Source organism: Lynx canadensis, chromosome E3, assembly GCF_007474595.2.
Source record: "Lynx canadensis isolate LIC74 chromosome E3, mLynCan4.pri.v2, whole genome shotgun sequence".
Lineage (NCBI taxonomy): Eukaryota > Metazoa > Chordata > Mammalia > Carnivora > Felidae > Lynx > Lynx canadensis.
In genome coordinates, this window is record NC_044318.1 from 2249179 (window position 1) to 2268750 (window position 19572).

The 19572-nt window shown below is 57.4% G+C and overlaps 1 protein-coding gene and 1 long non-coding RNA gene across 2 annotated transcripts in view; one reads left to right on the forward strand and one right to left on the reverse strand.

Moving 5' to 3' along the window:
• Positions 1–18556, reverse strand: part of ABCA3 (ATP binding cassette subfamily A member 3) — a 43750-nt gene extending 25194 nt beyond the window's left edge. The window contains 10 exon segments of the mRNA XM_030300984.2: positions 1863–1983; positions 2230–2346; positions 3453–3712; positions 7551–7716; positions 8397–8524; positions 9339–9603; positions 9701–9783; positions 10454–10705; positions 11647–11854; positions 18509–18556. Of these exon segments, the coding sequence (XP_030156844.1) occupies positions 1863–1983; positions 2230–2346; positions 3453–3712; positions 7551–7716; positions 8397–8524; positions 9339–9603; positions 9701–9754 (1111 nt within the window). The 5' untranslated portion in view covers positions 9755–9783; positions 10454–10705; positions 11647–11854; positions 18509–18556.
• A 347-nt stretch (positions 18557–18903) lies between these two features.
• On the forward strand, positions 18904–19572 carry LOC115504261. Its single transcript, XR_003965632.1, has 2 exons — positions 18904–19131; positions 19335–19572. It is a non-coding gene; the product is annotated as an uncharacterized LOC115504261 (long non-coding RNA).

Here is a 19572-nt window from a genome sequence, read left to right on the forward strand (position 1 = left end):
AAATGTAAATAAATACATTTTATTATGTAACATACAGAAAAAAAAATCTCACCGGTAACATGGACACCAACCTCCTAAGAGATCAAGCGCGTCGTCACGCGCACGGTGTTAGATTCAAGTATGTAAAATCCTATTTTGGCTTGAAAGCTTGAATTTTACAATTGACATCAGGGGCGCCTGGGTGGTTCAGTCGGTTAAGCTTCCGACTTGGGATCAGGTCATGATCTCGCCATTCCTGGGTTCGAGCCCCTTGTCTGTGCTGACAGCTTGGAACCTGGAGCCTGCTTCAGATTCTGTGTTTCCCTCTTTCTCTGGCCCTCCCCTGCTTGTGTTGTGCTCTCTCTCTCAAAAATAAATATTAAAAAGAATTTTAAAAATTCAATGGACGTCAGATACTGCCAGTTATTTTCCTTAAAAACCAGCTCCCATTTGAGAAAGTGCCAAATATCCAAGGGGAGTAATCACAGTCTGATGGTCATTCTTCCCAGCAAACACGGTGTCCCGTGAAAACAGTGGCTAGTTTAGCCGACAGCTCAAACAGGTGCACACAAGCTTTCCCTCCAGACACCCTCCCCATACCCACCAGCATGGCTTCTACCAAAACACCCCCAGGGCACCCGAGTGGCTCAGTCGATTGAGCATCTGACTTTTGATTTGGGTTCAGGTCATGATTCCGGGGTCTTGGGATCGAGCCCCACTTTGGGCTCCATGCCCAGTGTGGAGATTCTCTCTCTGCCCCTCCCCTGACCTCTCTCAAAATAAATAAATAAACTTTTAAAAAACCACCCCCCGAATCAGAAAATGACGAGTGCTGGCGAGGTGCGGGGAAAGCGTGTGCCGCGGGCGGGAATGCAGGCGGCGCGGTCGCTGTGGAAAAGTGTGGCAGTTCTTCAAACAACTAAACAGAGAGTCAGTGGAGGACCCGCAACTCCCGCTTCTGGGTCCGCGGCCCCAAGGGCTGGAGGCGGGTCTCGGAGAGGTGCCTGCACACGCATGGTCACGGCTGCACGATTCACAAGCGCTGGACCGTGGAAGCACCCGCGTGTGCGGTGACGGGTGGATAAGCCAAGTGGCCCATCCACACGACAGAATGTCACTCAGCCTTACAGGGGAAGGGAATCCCGAACCCGCTGTGACGTGGATGAACCCCAGGGCGGTTCGCACAGTGAGAGAATCAGGCACAAAACGAGAAGTAGGTGTGATCCCGCTCACGCGAGTTCCCGCCACCGCAGAGACAGAAGGTGGATGGTGGGCGCCAGGGCCGGGGAGGGACGGAGAGTCGGTGTAAGGGGGACAGAGCTTCAGTCTGGGGAGACAGAAAAACTCCGGGGTGGGTGGGGGGGGACGGTTACGACACAGCGTGGAGCCCGCTCGACTGTGCACGCAAAAATGGTTATGGTGGTAAACTGCCCGTTATGTGTATGTTGCCCCAACAGGAAAGGAAAAAAGACACGAGGACAACGCGAGAGGCAGGGATGGTGATCACGGAACCCAAAACCGGGTCAACGTGTGAGCGGGGAGCTGAAAAAAGACACCAGTCCTCAGACCAAAGCGCAAGTAAAGGAAGAGACACCACCCGGGACTGCCGGGCGACGTGCGCGGCCACGGGAACACACCCGGCGCGGACAGCTTTCCACGGCTATTGGACACGACTCGGGCGGGAGAGCAAGGTTAGGACACGCTGGCGGCCAGAGAAGAAAGGGCTGGAATCAGGCGCGTGCCCGACGTCCCGAGGACAGGGTCTGAATGAAGGCACAGAGCACAGCCCCCCCCAGCCGTGGCTGCTCTGACTCCGGGCGGGGGAGGGGGGACACGGCAGGGTTTCGCTGGGGCCCCTGAGGGCCCAGGGCAGGACGGCTCACCTCTGCTGAAGAAGGCGCTGACCATGAAGCTGAAGGAGACGGAGGCGGCGGCAAAGCACAGCAGGAAAACCAGCACCAGCGAGGGGTCGCTGTGAGCGAGCACCGCCACGCCCTTCCTCACCTGCGAGGCGGGCGTCCACGGTCACCCGGGCAGGCCGCGGTGGGGAAGGTGGGGACAAAACCAGGAAGACCTTAAACGTTCCCGGCCTCCAACGAGAGTGGACAGGGTGGGAGAAGGGCCGCGTGCGCCGTCCTCCCCCCCCCACCCCCCACCCCGGAGGCCGAGCCGAGGCCGGGGTCGCCTGGGGTGCCGCGGCGGCCTCTCCCGTCCGCCCGACCGCCAGGCTCCTGGCGAGGCCACACTCACCTTGATGCAGAAGAGCAGGGTCACGAAGGACACGGCCACGAAAAGGAAGAGGAAGAAGAGGAGGAACCAGGCGCTCCAGTGCAGCCAGCTGCTGAGCCCCATCATGCGCATGTACTCCTGGGGAGAGGGCCGCACTGACACCCCCGCACCCTGGCCTGCGGCCCGTGCCTCCGGACGCATGCGCGTGCCACGCCGGGCCACCGGGGGACTCTCGCGGGTCCCGTTGTGCCGGCATCCCCTGCCCTCCTCCTCCCTCTCCCCACACGTGTGGGCACCAGCGTTGGTTCGTGAGCCATTTCACGTCTGCCGCCAACCGCGTCATCGCCTCACTTCGCTGCTGCTATTTCCGGTGCCCCAGCAGACGGCACCCCCGAAACCCTCTCCCGGCCACCTGCCCGCGCGGCTTACAGGCCCCAGCGATCGCAGATGTGGAGTCACTGAGAATACGCTAAGTATCAATTCACCGGCCCTGCAGACACCGCCAGGGAAGGACTTCACACGGCGTCTGGGTCACTATGGGCGCGTCACTGGGATGAGTTTACAGGTGACGCTAGCACACAACTGTACCCGACTAAGGCAGGGACGTTCTTTGCGGCGACGCTTTCCTTAAGCCCCATCCCAGTGAGCCTGGCGGTCCACACCCACAGCTGTCCCCGATCTGTGCAGAGTGAATGGGCCGTCTGTGAAGGCTGTTTCTCTCTAGAGTGGCTCTGCGCAGCAGAAACGGAATGTGTGTGTATATAATTTAGAGTTTTAGTGGGTGCCTGGGGGGCTAGGCCAGTGAAGCGTCTAACTCTTGATTTCTGTCAGGTCGTGGTCTCGAGGCTCGTGAGTTCGAGCCCTGCATCAGGCTCTGCACTGTCAGCATGGAGCCTGCCTGGGATTCTGTCTGTCTGTCTGTCGCTCTGTCTCTCTCTCAAAAATAAACTTAAAAAAACCCAACAACAACTTAGAATTTTATAGTAGCCACAGCCAAAAAGTGAAGAGAAAGCAGTGCGATTAGTTTCAAAGCCGTGGCTTACTTGACCCAGCACATCCAAACCGTGGTCTTTCCAACGTTTCAGACCTTAGCACGCTATACGCAAAATGCGGTGCTCTGTCGGGTGTGAAAGATCTGGATGTACTGGGCCTGATTTCACAGAAGCCCGGGGGTCACCGGCACCACGGTGGGCGTTCGGCCCACGCCCCGCCTGGATGGCGCGGGGCCGCGTGGGGCAGGGTACCTTCAGCCTCCTCTCCTTCTCCTGCACGACGGCCCGGATGACGGTGAGGGAGCTGTAGGTGAGACTCAGCACAAGCAGCAGGGGGAGCTGATATTGCATGGCGACGAGGAACGGGTCCGAGATGAAAGGCGGGTAAGGGAACCTCTTGGCGATCACGGTGAGCTTCTCAAACAGCTGGTGTGTGGAGGCGTTTGCGTGGTACTGCATGATGGCCCGGTCCACCGCGTGCTGCACGGCCAGGAAGCCTTCTCGGATGTACCCTGGGTGCGGAGCACAGCACGTCCCGCACGTGGGTGGGCTCGCGTCAGAAGGGCCTGAGCTGTGCCGGGGTCTCCCTGGCGAACGCGGCCCCGGAGCGACACCCCCTCACGCTCCTACGGTGTCCCCGGTCTTCTAGCTTGTAGGAGCCGCCCTCATCTCCAGCCCGTGGCCCCTGACCCACCCCCGACGCCAGCCGGGCGGCATCTCTCTGACCCTCCCGCCTGCCTCCCGCGCCCGCTTCGAAGGACCCCGTGACTGCATCAGGTCCACCCAGACAATCCGGTGTAACCAGCTGCTGCCGTGAGGCCCGCTGACCGGCAGCTTCTATTCCATCCCCCCACCCCCCAAGCTAGCACCACAAAGGCAGGCGGAGTCACAGCCCGAAGGCCTTCGGGCGTTGTGCGCTCTCCGTGCTGGCCCTCTCCGGCCCCGTCCACGTGGGCGGTCATAAATTCTTCCAGTGAAGGGCCTGGGAAGAGCGGCAGGCTCGGGACAGGGAGCTCCAGTCCCGAGCCTGGCCCGGCAGAGCGGCCTAAAGGAGGGGTGGGCACAGCCACAGGGGAGCACAAGGCAGCCCGAGTCCCCGAGGACAGAGAGGGGCACCCTCATTCAAAAAGTACAGTGACATTTACAACACGACCCAGCGTCCTGGAACACGGAAATGCCAGCAGCCTGCAGCCAGCCCCTAAGGAAAAGAGGAGAAAAGAGCCCAGCACGGCGGGTACCACGTCGCCCTTGGGTTTGAGACTTCTGGGGCTGCGGCAGCAGTTACTGACACCCGCCGTGGTGCTGGATGGGGGTTCAGCTCTTCACAAACCACCTGCAGAGCAGCTGGCCGTGTCTCCGTTGGACACATGGAGCCACTGAGGCGGGGGAGGGACAGGGCCCCGGGACACTGGTCTTATCACGTCACACTGCTGCTCGTGAGGCCTGTCCTGTCACCTCATCTTTGTCACCACAACTTCTGGGGCTGCTCAGCGCTCCGAGGAATGGAGGCGTCACCCTGTCCCCCATCGTCTCCCGCCGCCCGCGGGTCTGTGACCATGGCGAACACCTTTGCACGTGTGCACCCTTCCTCCTTTCTGACTATTCCAGAGGCTGAATTCCCATCAGGGGTCAGCGGGTCTGAGGTGTGGACACGGGGCCGGGGCAGAGCCCAGGCTGGGGACGCTGAGGGTGTGCTGGGTGCCAGGCCCGCGTCCCTTCCACACCTCAGGGGTCTTTGTGTCCTTGTAACTGGTGTGGACTAATGAGTCCTTAACATAAAAATATGTGGACCCCTGTCATTTGCTGAAATGTTTTCCCCAGGCTCCTACTTGCTTTTAACATTGGTGTTGTATGTATGTACCAGCACAAAAGCAGACACACATATCAATGGAACAGAACAGAGAACCCAGAAATGGACCCACAAATGTATGGCCAACTCATCTTCGACAAAGCAGGAAAGAATATCCAATGGAAAAGACAGTTTCTTCAGCAAGTGGTGCTGGGAAAACTGGACAGCGACAGGCAGAAGAATGAACCCGGACCACTTTCTTACAACAGACACAAAACTAAACTCTAAATGGATGAAAGACCTAAACGAAGCCATCAGAATCCTCGAGGAGAACACAAGCAGCAACCTCTGTGGCCTCAGAGGGAGCCACTTCTTATAACACATGTCTCTAAGGCAAAGCAAAAATGGACGCTTGGGATTTGCTCAAGTTAAAAAGCTTCTGCATAATGAAGGAAACAACAAAACTAAAAGGCAACTGATGGAATAAGAGAAGACATCTGTAAATGACATATCAGACAAAGGGCTGGTATCCAAAATCTATAAATAACATATCAAACTCAACACCCAACAAAACAAATAATCCAGTGGAAGAAATGGGTAAAGGACACGAACAGACATTTCTCAAAAAAAAAAAAAAAAAAAAATACTCAACATCACTCATCATCAGGGAACTATAAATCAAAACCACAATGAGATACCACCTTACACCTGTCAGAATGGCTCACGTTAACAACTCAGGGGACAACAGATGTTGGCGAGGATGCGGACAAAGGGGAACCCCCTTGCACTGCTGGTGGGAACGCAAACTGGTGCAGCCGCTCTGGAAAACAGTGTGGAGGTTCCTCAAAAATTAAAACTAGAATTACTCTACAACCCAGCAATGGCACTACTAGGTATTTATCCAAAGGGTACAGGTATGCTGTATCGAAGGGACACGTGCACTCCAATGTTTATAGCAGCACTATCGACAATAGCCAAAGTATGGAAAGAGCCCAAATGTCTATGGACTGACAAACGGATAGAAGAGATGTTGTGTGTGATACACATATAAACACACTAGAATATTACTCAGGTATGAAAAAGAAGGAAATCTTGCCATCTGCAATGATGTGGACAGAGCCAGCGGGTATTATGCGAAACAAAATAAGTCAGAGAGAGACAAATACAATTTCACTCATATGTGGCATTTAAAAAACTAGATAGGGGCGCCTGGGTGGCTCGGTCGGTTAAGCCTCCGACTTCAGCTCAGGTCATGATCTCACAGTTCGTGAGTTTGAGCCCCGCAATGGGCTCTGGGCTGACAGCTTAGAGCCTGGAGCCTGCTTCGAATTCTGTGTCTCCCTCTCTCTCTGTTCCTCCCCCTCTCATGCTCTGTCTCTCTTTCTCCTTCAAAAATAAATAAAAACATTAAAAACATTTTAAAAAGAAAATAAAAAACAAACAGATGAACATAGGGGAAGAGAAAGAAAAATAAAATAAGATAAAAACAGAGAGGGAGACAAAGCATATGAGACTCTTAAATACAGAAAACGAACTGGGGTTGCTGGAGGGAAGTGGGTGGGGGAGGGGCTAAATGGGTGATGGGCACTGAAAACGGCACTTGTTGGGATGGGCACTGGGTGTCGTATGTAAGAGATGAATCACTGGGTTCTACTCCTGAAATCAATACTACACTACATGTTAACTAACTTGAAGCTAAATAAAATCTCGGAAGAGAAACAAAACACAAAACAGAGTCATTGGTGTTACGTCTTTTCCTTTTTTGTCAAATTTCAAGTTTGTACCTGGTGCGGTTTGCTGGTCTTTCTCCTGTTGCTTCCAACCTCAGGAAAGTGTCCCCACAAATAGAACAGTCCTGGCCCAGGCAGTGGGTGTGCCTACCCCCCCCCCCCCCCGGTGCATCGTTTAGAGACATTCCTGGGTCTTTCCACCAAAATCTCAAACACGCTCTGCCTCCTACAGGCCGTGGGATCCTGTGTTCTCTGCAACACCCTGGCTGCCTCCTGAAACCCACGGATGGGTCCCAGCTACTCCTCGCTTACCCCTGGCTCCACTCCATTCTAGAACACAACCGTGCTTGCGAGGAGACCAACAGGTCGACTGCCCACCAAGGTCACACGGGACAGACCGACACACGCAAAGACAGGGTACAACTGGCCAAGATCCAGTTTCTGCAAGCGCCCCACGGATGCAATTTAACCCTGGACAACTACTCAAGGACCACACGGCTTACAAAGCCCATTAGCCTGGACACAGTGGAAGCCAGGGAGAGAAGGGAGGTATGAAACCAAGCCCACAGATCGGATGCAAACTGACCGAAACACAGAGGTTTCCTTCGAGAGCATGTGCCCCCTGGGAACCAGAGGGGTTCCCTGGGCCTTTGCCATCCTGAGTATTTTAACCTTTCAGAACCCAGTTTTCCCAGAAGCTTCCCTCCTTCTACGCAGAAGAAGATCAAATGCTCCTTTAGGAGTATTTCTGCAAAGACAAGCAAGGTGGGACCCCCGCGATCACCAGGCAGTGGCCCAGTGAGGGATCCAGCTGCTGCCCGAGCTTCTCACCAGGTTCTCCGCCGTCGGGGGACGCGGGTTCCCTTGGTCCTGGGTTTGGGAACAGTGGGAAAAGGGAAGTGGTGTGCCATCCTTCGGTCTCTTTCAGGAAAAAGGAGCCTGTCCGGGTCCACATGTAATTTCTTCGTGTGTAACTGAACCGTAAGTGGTATCTCACCTGTGGGACCAAAGATAAAGCCACTTGCTCTGATTGACAGGCACAGAGGCACACATCCGCGTCAAACCAGAGACCCATCAGGGGGCTCGGTGCCGTGAAGTCACCACCTCTCCTGCCCCTCTCCGATGACACAGGGTCCCGGAGCATCAGAGCGAGTGGTCCTGCCCAGGGTGGCGACAGGGGCCTTGCAGCCGAGCCCCCGCAGTGTTCTCGCCGTCTCGCTATCTACCTACAGGAACTCTGCACCTGAGGCGTCCCTGATAATCGGCGGAGGGCCGCAGAAATAATGCTCGGGGAACTGGACAGTCTTAATTAACCGGGTCTTAATGCCATCAGACGGGCAAAGGACTTCCTTTTGTTTGTTTAAATAGATAGCTGAAATTCTAATGCCGGGGTGGGCAGGTCCCAGGTGTCTGCTCCTTTCCCACCCGCCCCATCTGTGCACAGAGGCCTGGAGAGGCGGGGGGATGAGAGTCTGCAGTGCACTGCCTCCTTCAGGCTTCCTCCACCGTGTAGCCCGCCAGGCTAGCACGGCACCGGGCGCCCTCCGAGGGGCCCGTGACAGTGACGCTGGCCCCTCAGCAAGGCCAGGTATCACCTCCCAGCCTGGCAGAGCCCCTTTGCAGGCCAGGCTTGTTTTGGGGGAGGGAGAGCGGGGCTTTGTGGGGTGGGGTCCTCACCGCCAGCGGCAGGGGCTCCCTGCTGTGGTTGAAGGTGTGCTCGAACACTATGGCGGCCAGCACGTTGGAGGAACGGTTGTCGTACCTGACGTAGTCCTCAAAGTCCTTCTCCGAGCGGAAGCCCCGAGCTGTGGGAAAGCCGTGAGCTGCCCGAGCGCCCGTCCCACTCAGCACTCTGGCTGCTCTGGGTCACGTTCAGATCAAAGACTGCACAGGTACAGGTTTCCTTTGGGCTTTGTCCGCCTGTCCTCAGGGGTCAGGGAGGCTTTCGTTTTGGGCAGAGAGACCGGCGGCCGAGGGCACTGGTGCCCCTCCCCTGCACCCCCCCCCCCCCATCTCGGAGACTGACCCCGAGCGGGGAGGCCGCGTGTGGGGTCGGGAAGATGTGAGTGGATGCTAACGTAATATGTCACACGGTTTCTCCGTCACCAGACCCCGCTCCACACGAAGGGCTTCCCGGTCATCACCCAGTAAGGGCCAAGGACCTCCCCCCGAGGTTACATTGCCTAAATCGAGAGGCGGGAAAGGGATCGATCACGCTTTTCACCCTGGAAGCAGAGTGAAGGAAGGCGACAGGCACGCGTACCGGGAGTGTCCCTCGGCAGGCTTCCTGATGCCTTCTGCTAGCTCTGTCCTCCCAGGACCACAACCCAGAAAAGGCCCCAGCACCGCACACTCCCGGCACACCTTGCCCCTGTAACGCAAGAGCCTTCCCGGGGCGTGGACGGCTGTTCCCACCACGAGTAATCGGGAGCGGTTCCGGAGCTCGTGCTGCTGCAGCGGGCACACACGGGACTCCACTCCGCCCTCGCAAGTCTGGTCCCCACTCTATGACGAGTGACCCGCCAACAAGGGGCGATGCTGGTCTGGCCGCCGGCCGGGGCCGCTCGCCCGGGCCCGAGCCCCACGGCCAGACGCGACGGGATCCAGGGGACACCTCACCTCTCATGTTGATGACCAACGTCCTCCGCGCCGTCTCTGTGATGGTCTTCACGGCGTCGCTGTGGGATGGGATGTAGGCCAGCTCCCAGGCATCGCCGGGAGGGGGGAAGCTGAAGAACAGGGGCAGCTCCCGGATGGACTGGCCGGGGTAGATGGTGGCGTTGGGCACGTTTTCCGACTGGATCTTCAAGCGGAGCCAGATCAGGATCCCAGAGAACAGCAGGGGCAGGAAGAGCTCCAGGACGGTGACCAGCACTCTGCGCTTCTGGAAGAGGAAGGAAGGGCGCGGCGGCGGGGGTCACGGCGGCCTCCCCGGGCCGCCCCTCCCGCGTCCCGGCTCCCGGCGCGCCCCGCACACCCACCTGCACCGTGTAGTTCTTCCAGAGCAGGAGCGCCAGCTGCCTGAGCGCCGCCATGTCCGCGCCCACCGGAAGGCTGGGTGCACCTGGGGGCCGGGAGACTCCCTCAGACGGGGCCCTCTTGCCGCGTCCCCCCTTCCCGGCCGCTGCGCGGTCGCCAGCGCTGCTCCGGCCGCTCCCAGAGAAGGCGCGCTCCAGGGCGGTGACCGTCTCCTCCGGAGACGCACCCTCAGAGACCGGCTCTATGCGCCACGCGCTGCTGGCGCGGGTGACCACCACCCAGGTGTCCTCTGTGTCCTCTGTGCTGCCTCTCCGCTCATCCCCCCTCCCCCGGCTTCCCTGGCCACGCTCACAGAACCAGCGAGAGCAGAGAGCGGCGCGGTGGGGAAAACAGGCCTGGGAGGGGGCCTCGCCCTGCTGACCGGGAGCGGACACGGTAGGCGGACAGGTGGGCAGAACGATGGCACGGCGCCCGCCGGCTCTCCCGCCTTGAACGCTCGGGACCAGTTTTTCCTGCTTTAACCGTGAACGCTGCTATGTGGCCTCCCGTGACAGAAAGAAGATCTCCAAAGAAAACCCGCCCCGTGGCACAGTGGGATATCATATCTAACACCGGTGCGCAGAGCTGGGCAGAACCGAGAGCGGGGCGGGGGGGAGGGGCGTTGTAAAGGCCTCCCTCCATCTGGGGAAGTGCATTTCCCTAGGCGTCTGGGGTCTAGCGTGAGCAGAGACACGGGGCCCAGGTGAGACGCTCACCTGCTACAGAAGGAGGTGGTGTCAGTTAGCTCAGGAAGACCCCACAACGCCCAGGACACGGCAGCACCGCCTTCCGGAAGCTGCTGGCATGAAGGCTGGGGGCGGACCAGGCTGCTCAGACCCAGGGTGGGCACGTGGGCGGTGGAGATGGGGACACCTCAGAGCACTCCCGGTTCCCGTCCGCACGGCCAGGTCGCGGGGGGACCTTTGAGGGGCCCTTCGCGGCTCACAGTCCTTCAGGTGAGGAGGCGCCTGTGTGACACACAGGGAAAGTTCTGAGTTCAACGAACTGGCTCCGCACACGGGCGGAAACAACCCCACACAACCAGGGGCCGTTAAGAGGCGCGAAGGCTCGGACAAATGGCTAGGGAATCGTTCCTCCGTGAGCGCACCGCACGCTAACACCACCACCCGGAGAAGCCGCCGTGAGACCCCGCAGGCGGAGTGACAACGCGTGGGTTTTCTTAAAAAGGCCAACTTTACATTTGGCCTCAGTCGGTCGGAGTCATTTCCAGGAAAGCTCTTTTTAAAATGAAACTCTTGCTTTTTTTAGTTAACAAGTGGCGGTGCAGATCCGTCTAACGATGCTCAAAATTTATGCGTTAGAGAGTAGTCAACAAATACTGGTAGAGAGCACGACTCAGAGAAGTTACTTACAAATTAACCTAAGATACGCTTTTAATTAACTGCATGGTTAAAACGTGAAGGCATGAGAGCTGAGATAGTACGGAGTGCTATGAACTAGTGACTTAATAAACTATCCAAATTCTTTCAAAATTAACAAGGTGGAAAAACTGTCACAAAATCAGTTGTGGACAGTTAATAAAAGAGTAGTGGTTTCGTGAGACCCGTGAGGGCCTGTGGTTTATAAAAGGTTTCCAGAAGCGGGTTAGGCTAAGACGGGAAAGCACTTCCTCAAGCGGGGCCCGTCATCCCCAGGACAGGCGGACGGGCACCCGGCCGGGTTGAACTTTCTTCCTCTACCAAGATGGAAATACAAAAAGGTCACGGTTCAAGGAAGTCTTCTGGTCAGAGAAGTAGAGGACTTCCTTTGCTGGAAAAGTCTGGCCAAGAAAGGACACATCCCCGTGCTTAATCCTGCCTCTCCCGGCTGAGGGCTGGGGAGGGCACAAGGTTAGACCGAGCGTGTTCCCGCAGTCCCTACGAGGCGACAGCAGCACCCGCGAACTGACCTGGGTCCTGGCAGAGGCTCCCGGCCGCGGTCTCCCTCCAGGACTACGGCACGACTGGCTGGGAGGACGCAGCTCTGTTTCGAGGGCTCTGGGGTGGGGCCTGCGGGCCTCTCGAGTGCGGCAGGGTGGCTGACGCCTCACGGGACATCAGGAGGGGCCCGGGGCTCGCTGGCATGACTCTTGGGCACCTCTGGGCGAAGGGAGGGCTCTAGAGCAAAACATGGAAAGCGATCATGGAACACCTCTCACCAAGTTACAAAATGAACAGCAAAACGGATTGCAAGTGTGTTACTTAAGACAGAGCAGATCCGATAACAGAGAAAGAAGGATTCAGGGGGACAGAGGCTGCAGGGGTGGGTCTTCGTTCCCCCCGATGCATGGAAAGAGAAGCATTCACATCATTTTTATGCTTCTAGAGCTCCTCTAGCCCTGGCTTCTGCCATCTCCACTCTTACAAAGAGAGGAGGAAGCACCTGACCCGGGATCGCACAGTAAGAAAGCCGCAGAGCCAGGACATGACCCTCCCTGCCTGTGTTGCTAACTACCGCATCCCCGTGGATCCTGAAAGTAGTCGACATCTTTATAAAATCACATGTGTCGCTCCCGCAATGTAACATTAGAAATCACACAGAAAATACTCCTGGAGCCCCGCCACTTTGATAGGTGTTTATTTCTGTGTCTCTCCAGCACCGGCCCGTGGCCTCACACATGCCGGGCGCCATCCAAAGTCCCAACCGATGCCGTACTTGCTTCCGGTCTGTTTCAGCAAAAAGAAATTTAAAGGAGATTCCCAGAATTACAAAATCTGGGAAACTTTCTGGTTATGAAAGCAAAGGTACATGAGGAAAGGAAGTTAAAAGCTGCTTCAAACACTCAACGCGGAGGCACAGCGTCCCCAGAAGTGGCGGTGACAGTGACCCGGAGCCAGCCCCGCGCCTTCCACCCCACGGCAAACACTCAGGCGGGGGCCACTTGCAAAGCCGCCACCTCCGCCCCACAAGAGCCGCTGAGAACTTCCCCTGTGGGGCTCCCTTCGCTCCTCAGGGGCAGAGCCACGAGGGGAAGGGAAAGCTTCCCCCGCCCCCACTAAAAGCTTTGTTTGTTCGCTGTTAAAATATTAAACTTTACACAAAGCGTTGAGTATTTCGATGTTTGCTTTTTAGGTGAGTCACTGAATTGGTCCACAGTCAGCGCACCCTGTGGCCTGCTAGCTCCTGAGGGCTCTCAGAGTGGCGCACAGGATTCCTCTAAAGACAGTTTTTCCAGTAACTTGCGTGCGTTCGAGATCTGTGGGTCGTGCTAGTTCATGGGCACTGTGACTGTGCAGATGCCACGCTGGCGGGGTTCTTCAGGGCGTGCCGAGACGCCCACGCACCTCCACTGCCTCACCTGTGCTTTCCCATTCTGGGCTGGAACATGTCCCCCCCCCCCCCCCCCCCCCCGTCTGTGTGCTCCTGCAAAACCAGGTTTCATTTCAGCCCATAAGGAACAGGGTGGCATTAACGCTTCCAGAGAGGTCACTGCCGAGGCGGCCTCGAGACCAGCAAGGGGAAATGCCCAGGGCCCCGGTGCAGGGCACATGCCCTTGGGTCACGAGCTCCTGTCACATCCCGAGCTCAGTGCATCTCCTCCCAGGGGAGCCTAAGTCTGCCCAGGCTGGAGGACGGCACGGTGAGAAATGGGGGGGGGGGGGGTGTGTCTCCACAAAGCTGGGCCTCCCTCCGCGTGTCACACAGGGAGCAGAAAAGCACATCCGTTCCACGGGCGTGGAACAGAGACAGGGCCTTACTGGTGGCGCTGGCCGGGACTCGGTGCTTTTCCTGAGGAGTCAGGTTGGTGAGGACCTGTCTCAGCTAGGGAGGCATTTCCTCATCGACACGGGGAGTCCACAACAGTCATTGGTAGTAAAGGCCTACGTGTGTACACGCCAAATAGGTACTTAATTAATGCTTGTGGGTAGAATCTTCTACGATACACAAGACAAAAAAGCATTGATTCATCCAACAGACATCTGCCAAGTTCTTGCTGTGCAAGGGGGGCCGAGGGTTTGGAAATGGGAATCACAACATTCCTAACCCAAGATGCTCACAGCCTGCGAACGCGTACGTGTACCGTAAGTGCCGTGGCTCGAGCCAAAGGAGGCGTCGGGAGATTCTGGAGAAGATCGGGTTTATTGTGTGCGTGCGCACGACGTGGGGGAGGGAGGCTCTGGGAAGGCTCCTGGGGTGGGTGACAAGGGAGGCCAGTCTCGAGTGTCCCAGTAGCTGGGTGGGGGGGGGGTGGGATAAGATCACGGAAAAGTGGAAGAGTATGTGGTGGGGAGCGGCCGTAGTTCTTAGTGCCTGGGGAGGGAGCAGCAGGGAATGAGCCAGAAAGGGAAGCGGACCGAGGCCTCAGACACTGTGCTGAGAAGGCAGCGGGGATGGGGGAGGGCAGTAATGCTGCTCCTCAGTTGTTCATCCACGATCTCTGGGTTTTTCTGTGGGGGGTGTTTTGCGGGGAGGTGCCCAATGAACACGAAAATGTCTATCTCAATGGATTCTGCAGATACAGTGTCTTAATACCAATAAATAAACACCGTAAAACACAGGCTGAAAACAGCAGGCACGTTCATAGAGTCCGGTGCCTGCCAGTGAACCCCACTACTGAGCTGTGAGTTGGGTGAGCAAGACGACCTACTAGAATAGACGGTGACAAATTGCACTTGTAAGTATTTTTCTTTAAAACTGAGGGACAAATTGGCTTTACCGACACTCAGTACACGGAAGGACCGTGGCAGTCCTGCTGGCCTGTGTGTTGGGGACCACGCACCCCGGGGGGCAGGAGGGGCTCTGAGACACGGCGTGGCCCTGGGCCCCCGCCCACCGCTTTGCTTGGAGCCTCGCCCCCGTCTTGGGGCTTCACATGACTCGGGATATGATGCGTTGTGCTCAATTAAAACAAACGAAATCACAGCTGAAGCTTTCTGATACTTTATCGGGACTTGGGAAGTGACCGTGAATACCGTCAGTGACCAGGAGGCTCATTGGTTATCTCAGGACTCAGCACGTAAGGAGGAAATGCAGACTCTCTTCCGAGAGGCCTTTTCTTTTACTCAATGGCGAATGACTGCGTGAGTGTGTCAGCTAGCTGATTTCTTTTAAGCCAACACACTCAAACCTGTCCCTTCAAAGAAAAGGTGACAAGGCGTGAGAGCTGCGGCTTTTCAAACTAAACCCCAGAGCTCGGAAGGGTGTTTGGAGTGGGTGTCCGCTGCAAGAGAGCCATCTACACACACGCTCACACCCACACTCCAGGAACCTCAGGCGCCAGAAACTTCCCTGCCCCGACAGCCCCTGAACGCCTAGGGCCCCAAGAACCCTCGCAGGCTGATAAGCAGGAGTGAAAAGCAAGTCTCCCAGCTGGGAGCGCGGTCTGTGTGGCTTCACAAGTGACGTTGTGAACATGGCATTTCCCTGTGACACCACCAGAACCAGGAACTGAAATACAGAACCCAGAGCCAGACCTGCCGACCAGGGGACTCAGGTTTCACCAAGGCTTCATAAATGGGATGGAGTTGGTTAAACATCCGACTTCAGCTCAGGTCATGATCTCGCGGTCCATGGGTTCGAGCCCAGTATCGGGCTCTGTGCTGACAGCTCAGAGCTTGAAGCCTGCTTCAGATTCTGTGTCTCCCTCTCTCTCTCTCTGCCCCTCCCGTTTTCTCTCTCTCTCTCAAAAATAAATAAACATTAAAAAAATTAAAATAAATGGGATGGAGACTTGCTCACAAGGCTTTCTTTTAGGAACAACATAGGAGGGTGGTGCCCGGCTTGGCTTTGTCGGCAGAGCACACAACTCTTGATCTGGGGGTTGGGAGTTCAAGCCCCAAGCTGGGCAGAGAGATTACTTAAAAAAAGAATCATAAAAACAGCACATGTTTTTAAGGTTGGTCTGGTAGCGTCAATATGTGGAACAAATTTAATCGTGTTTCCTCTGCCTCTTATCCCTTTAAAAGGTCTGTATTTCTGTATGTATTTAGGTCTGTGGTTTTCAGGACACTAGTACACGGCTCTACTTAACAAATGAATAATTAAAACCCATGGGGTACAAGCTCAAATTCTTTGACGCATACCAGCACACAAGAAACAGCTGGTGGACGATGTATTTACCCGAGTGGCCCCTGCATAGATGAGGTGGGAACAGATCCACAAGCCTTGGTCATTGTCCGAGAGCCGCCGGAGGCTGGGTTCAAGGCTGTGGTCACTTGCATTGGACCGCCAGTGGTTTGCTGGCCTCACGCTCACCAGCACCGCCCACCCCATCCAGGGTGTCTCTTTAGGGTCACAGAGCTCCGAGTCTATAGTGAAGCTCGTCACCTGGCAGGGCTTGGTGGGGTGTACTTTTAAGTCGAAGGTGTGGCCCAGGAGAGAGTCCCACAAAGCCTGTGCTAGCTCCTGTTTCCCTCAGCCCTGCTGGAGCCTTGGTCCCATCCCTGTTCTGTCCTGCCTCTCTAGGTGGAGGAGATGAGGTAATGAGGCACTTGAGGGCCCCCAGGGAGAGGTAACCACAGCTCAGGCTCATTACTCAGCTCCTGCAAAGGTAGCTGTCTGCCTGTTGACTCTGAATCTCTGAGCCATTCGGGGGATGAGCAAAGCCCAAGTCTCCCGCGACAGGGACAGTGGGACAACACCATACGCTTTCCCACAGGGGCCTGGGACTTTTGGGGTTTTGTCTTCTTGGAAAATCGTTTCCCAGTCCGGTCCAAGTCCCTCTGAGAAGCAGCCGTGGACATCCTGGCTGCACGACAGAATCTTCTGGGGGTGCTTCAAGACAGAAACTGACATCAGAGGCCCACTACGGAAGATTCTAGGCTCTGGTCTGGGCACGGGACTCATTCCTGGGTGATTCCTTTTTCTTTTTAAGTTTATTTATTTTGAGAGACAGAGAGAGAGAGAGAGAGAGAGAGCGCGCGCGCAAGCATGAGCGAGTGGGGGAGGGGCTAAGAGAGAGGGAGAGAGAGAATCCCAAGCAGGCTCCCCACGGTTACTGCAGAGCCCAACTTGGGGTTCACTCTCATGAACCACGCAATCATGACCTGAGCTGAAATCAAGACTCAGATGCTTAACTGACCGATGTGCCCAGGCTCCCCCGTTCCTGGCGATTCTGACACGTAGTCAGGGTTCAGCTCTCGCCCCTCAGCCTCTGGACGCCTGTGGCAGCTTTGCTGATGCCTCGCTTGCTACTTATCTCAACCTGTCTTACGTCACAGCTACTGGTGAATAAATCATACTCTAGCAACATCCTAAGGGCCCTGAGAGCAGGGATCACATCCAATCGGTCTTTCTGTCATGCTAGAGCCTTGCCCATCCTTCTCTCCAGACTTCTAGAATGCTTTTCCCCTCACTGACTCGAGAGCGGATAGGTCTACTGTCGTCGTGGGAAGCAGGGCTAGAGAACAAACAGTCATGGAGGGAGTCCTCCCCGGGCCTTCCCACTCGAGACCAAGTCAAAACAGGTTCCCAGGAGACCGGCACAGGCACCGTGTAAGGCTAGTGTTTTGAAGGAACAACCTGAGCTGCTCTGTCTTGTTCAAATGGCTGTCTCATCAGGATGATGGGAGATGGCCTCGGAGAGGGAACGATGTCATCCTGTCTGCCAGATGTGATGACCAAGTGTGCAGTGAAAAAAAAAATCTGCAAGGAGTTGAAAAACAGGTGAGGGGATTCCCAGGCCATCCATTTTTACCTGTTCTCCTTTTTTTTTTTTTTTTTTTTCTTATTTTCCCTTGGCACAAACTTTGTAAAACAACCTTGATCCTTTCAGGTTTACAAAAGGCAGCCCCAAAACGTTCCCAATCAAATGACACAGGTGTTCGGTAGGAAAAAAAAAGCCAGGCTGACTTTCATTTGCACCTTGCCCAGGCCCTGGCTCTGTCTCAGGGTGTCAGCCACCCATTCAACAAGCGTTTCTTGAGTGCCTGTTATGTGCCAGACTCTGGCTATGTGCTGGGAATGCGAGCCCCACAAGATCCAGTCGTGGCAGTAAGTGGGCTCGAAGTTCAGGAGGCAAAGGAGCCAACACACAGAAATAAACCCTGTAAGGTGATGGGCTTTAGTTAGGCGACGTCCAAGGAAGTGACCAAGGCACTCATTCATGAACCAAATATACACCTGTCCTAAACCCTGGTGCAGGAGACAAAACCGGCCCTCACGAAGCGACAGCGTACTGCCTGAACGCCAACACAGGTGTAAACGCAAATTCATACCGACTCCAGAGGTTACTGAGAGCGGCTGCAGGCCTCTCCACCCAGGCCAGGCGTCCCTGCCTTTCTGTCCACCACACAACTCCCAGCATGAACAGTGGACCCCTGGCCCCCCATTCTGGCTCCCGGGAATGAGGCGGACTCCAGGGTGGGGAAGGACTCCCACCCACACTGGGAATCTCTCTGAACGAGGGATGAGCCAGCAGCATCCCGGCGGCCCTGCCGGGGCTCCCGGCCTGAGGGCTGCAAGGCTCTGGCGGGCGGATGCTCCGGGTGCCTCAGGACCAAGGCCAGCGGGTGCCGCCTGTGCCCCCTCCCGGGCTCGGCACAAAGGGTGCGGCGGCGCGTCCGGCTCGGGGGCCGGCGGGAGGGAGACGCTCTCGAGGAGGGGGACACGCCCAGAGGCTCGGCCCGAGGGGAAGCCAGAGTCTCGGTGGCCAGGCGCTGCCTCCACGGGAGGTGCACCTGCCGCGCCGGGGCGGGGTGCCGGGAGGGGGACGGCCGCAGAGTGATGGGCGGGGGGAGGGGGGCGACCACGGCAGGAAGGCGGCCGGGCGGGGGGCTGCCGCGAGCCTCCGGAGCAAGCGAGCGCGCGTGGCGGGTCCCGGCGGCACTCACCGACCCTCGGCGCCAGGGCGGCGGCGGCCGGCGCGCTGCCCTCTCGCGGGGTCCCCGGCCTCGGGCCCGGCTGCGCTCGGCCTCGCGGCGGCGGCGGCGACGACCGCCGGTGGTGACAGCGGCTGGGCCGCCCGGCTGGGAGGGGGCACCTGCAACCCGCGGCGGGGCTGACCGGGCGGCTCGAGCTCCTGCAGGGGGCGCGCCGGCCGGCTCGCGCGTGCGCAGTACGCCAACCCTGCGGGTGCCCGGCCCGCCCGGACGCCCCGCCCCGCCCGCGCCTGCGCAGACCCCGCGCACCCGCGCGCGACCGGCAGGGGGCGCCGGGCTCCCGGCGGGGAGAGGGCAGAGCGGGGCGGGGCGGGGCGTCGTGGCGTGCACCTGCGCTTCCAGCGGCTGCAGCAGTCGCTCCCCGAACCTCGACCTTCCCCGGCCGTTCAGCCATTTCCCCCAGCACTGTTCTTCTTTGGGCGCGGGCCCCGGTGTCGCGGAGGGAGGGCGAGTGGCCGCCTCGGGCCTGGCTCGGACTGCCGGCCGGGCGGGGAGGCCCTGGGAGCTCTGGACAGAGGGCGAGGAACCTTCTAGAAAACGGCCGCAGGGCGGGTTGGAAGGCCCAGCATCCTGCGGTGTGTCCAGGGTCGTGGGCGGGAGAGGAGAAGGGCGGGGAGGCCTGAGGGTGGTGATTCAGGGTCGGGGTCACCTCGGCAGGAAGGTCGTGGGTTAGGGTGGTTAAAATCAGAAACAAACCGAGACCAACCTTGCAGGGTCCCAGAGCAGACAGAGCCAGTGTAGTCCTGGGAGCAGAGCTTATTGTGGCCTCTTTTGGCAGGGCGAACTTGACTTGGATCATTTCTTGCTGTGCCTCTGGAAATGATGAGCAAAACGTGAACTATGTGCCGAGGTTGACAGACGGCCCCCGAAAAGTGCAATGTTGTAACGAAGCGCTGTGAGGAACAGTCTCCGCTGTCCCGCTGTGCGAGCTGCTCTATTACAATATATCCCCCGAGCTTCCTTCTGGTCTGCAAATTCATTTTGGTGCGTGCACAATAAAGTTTGGCTGATTACGA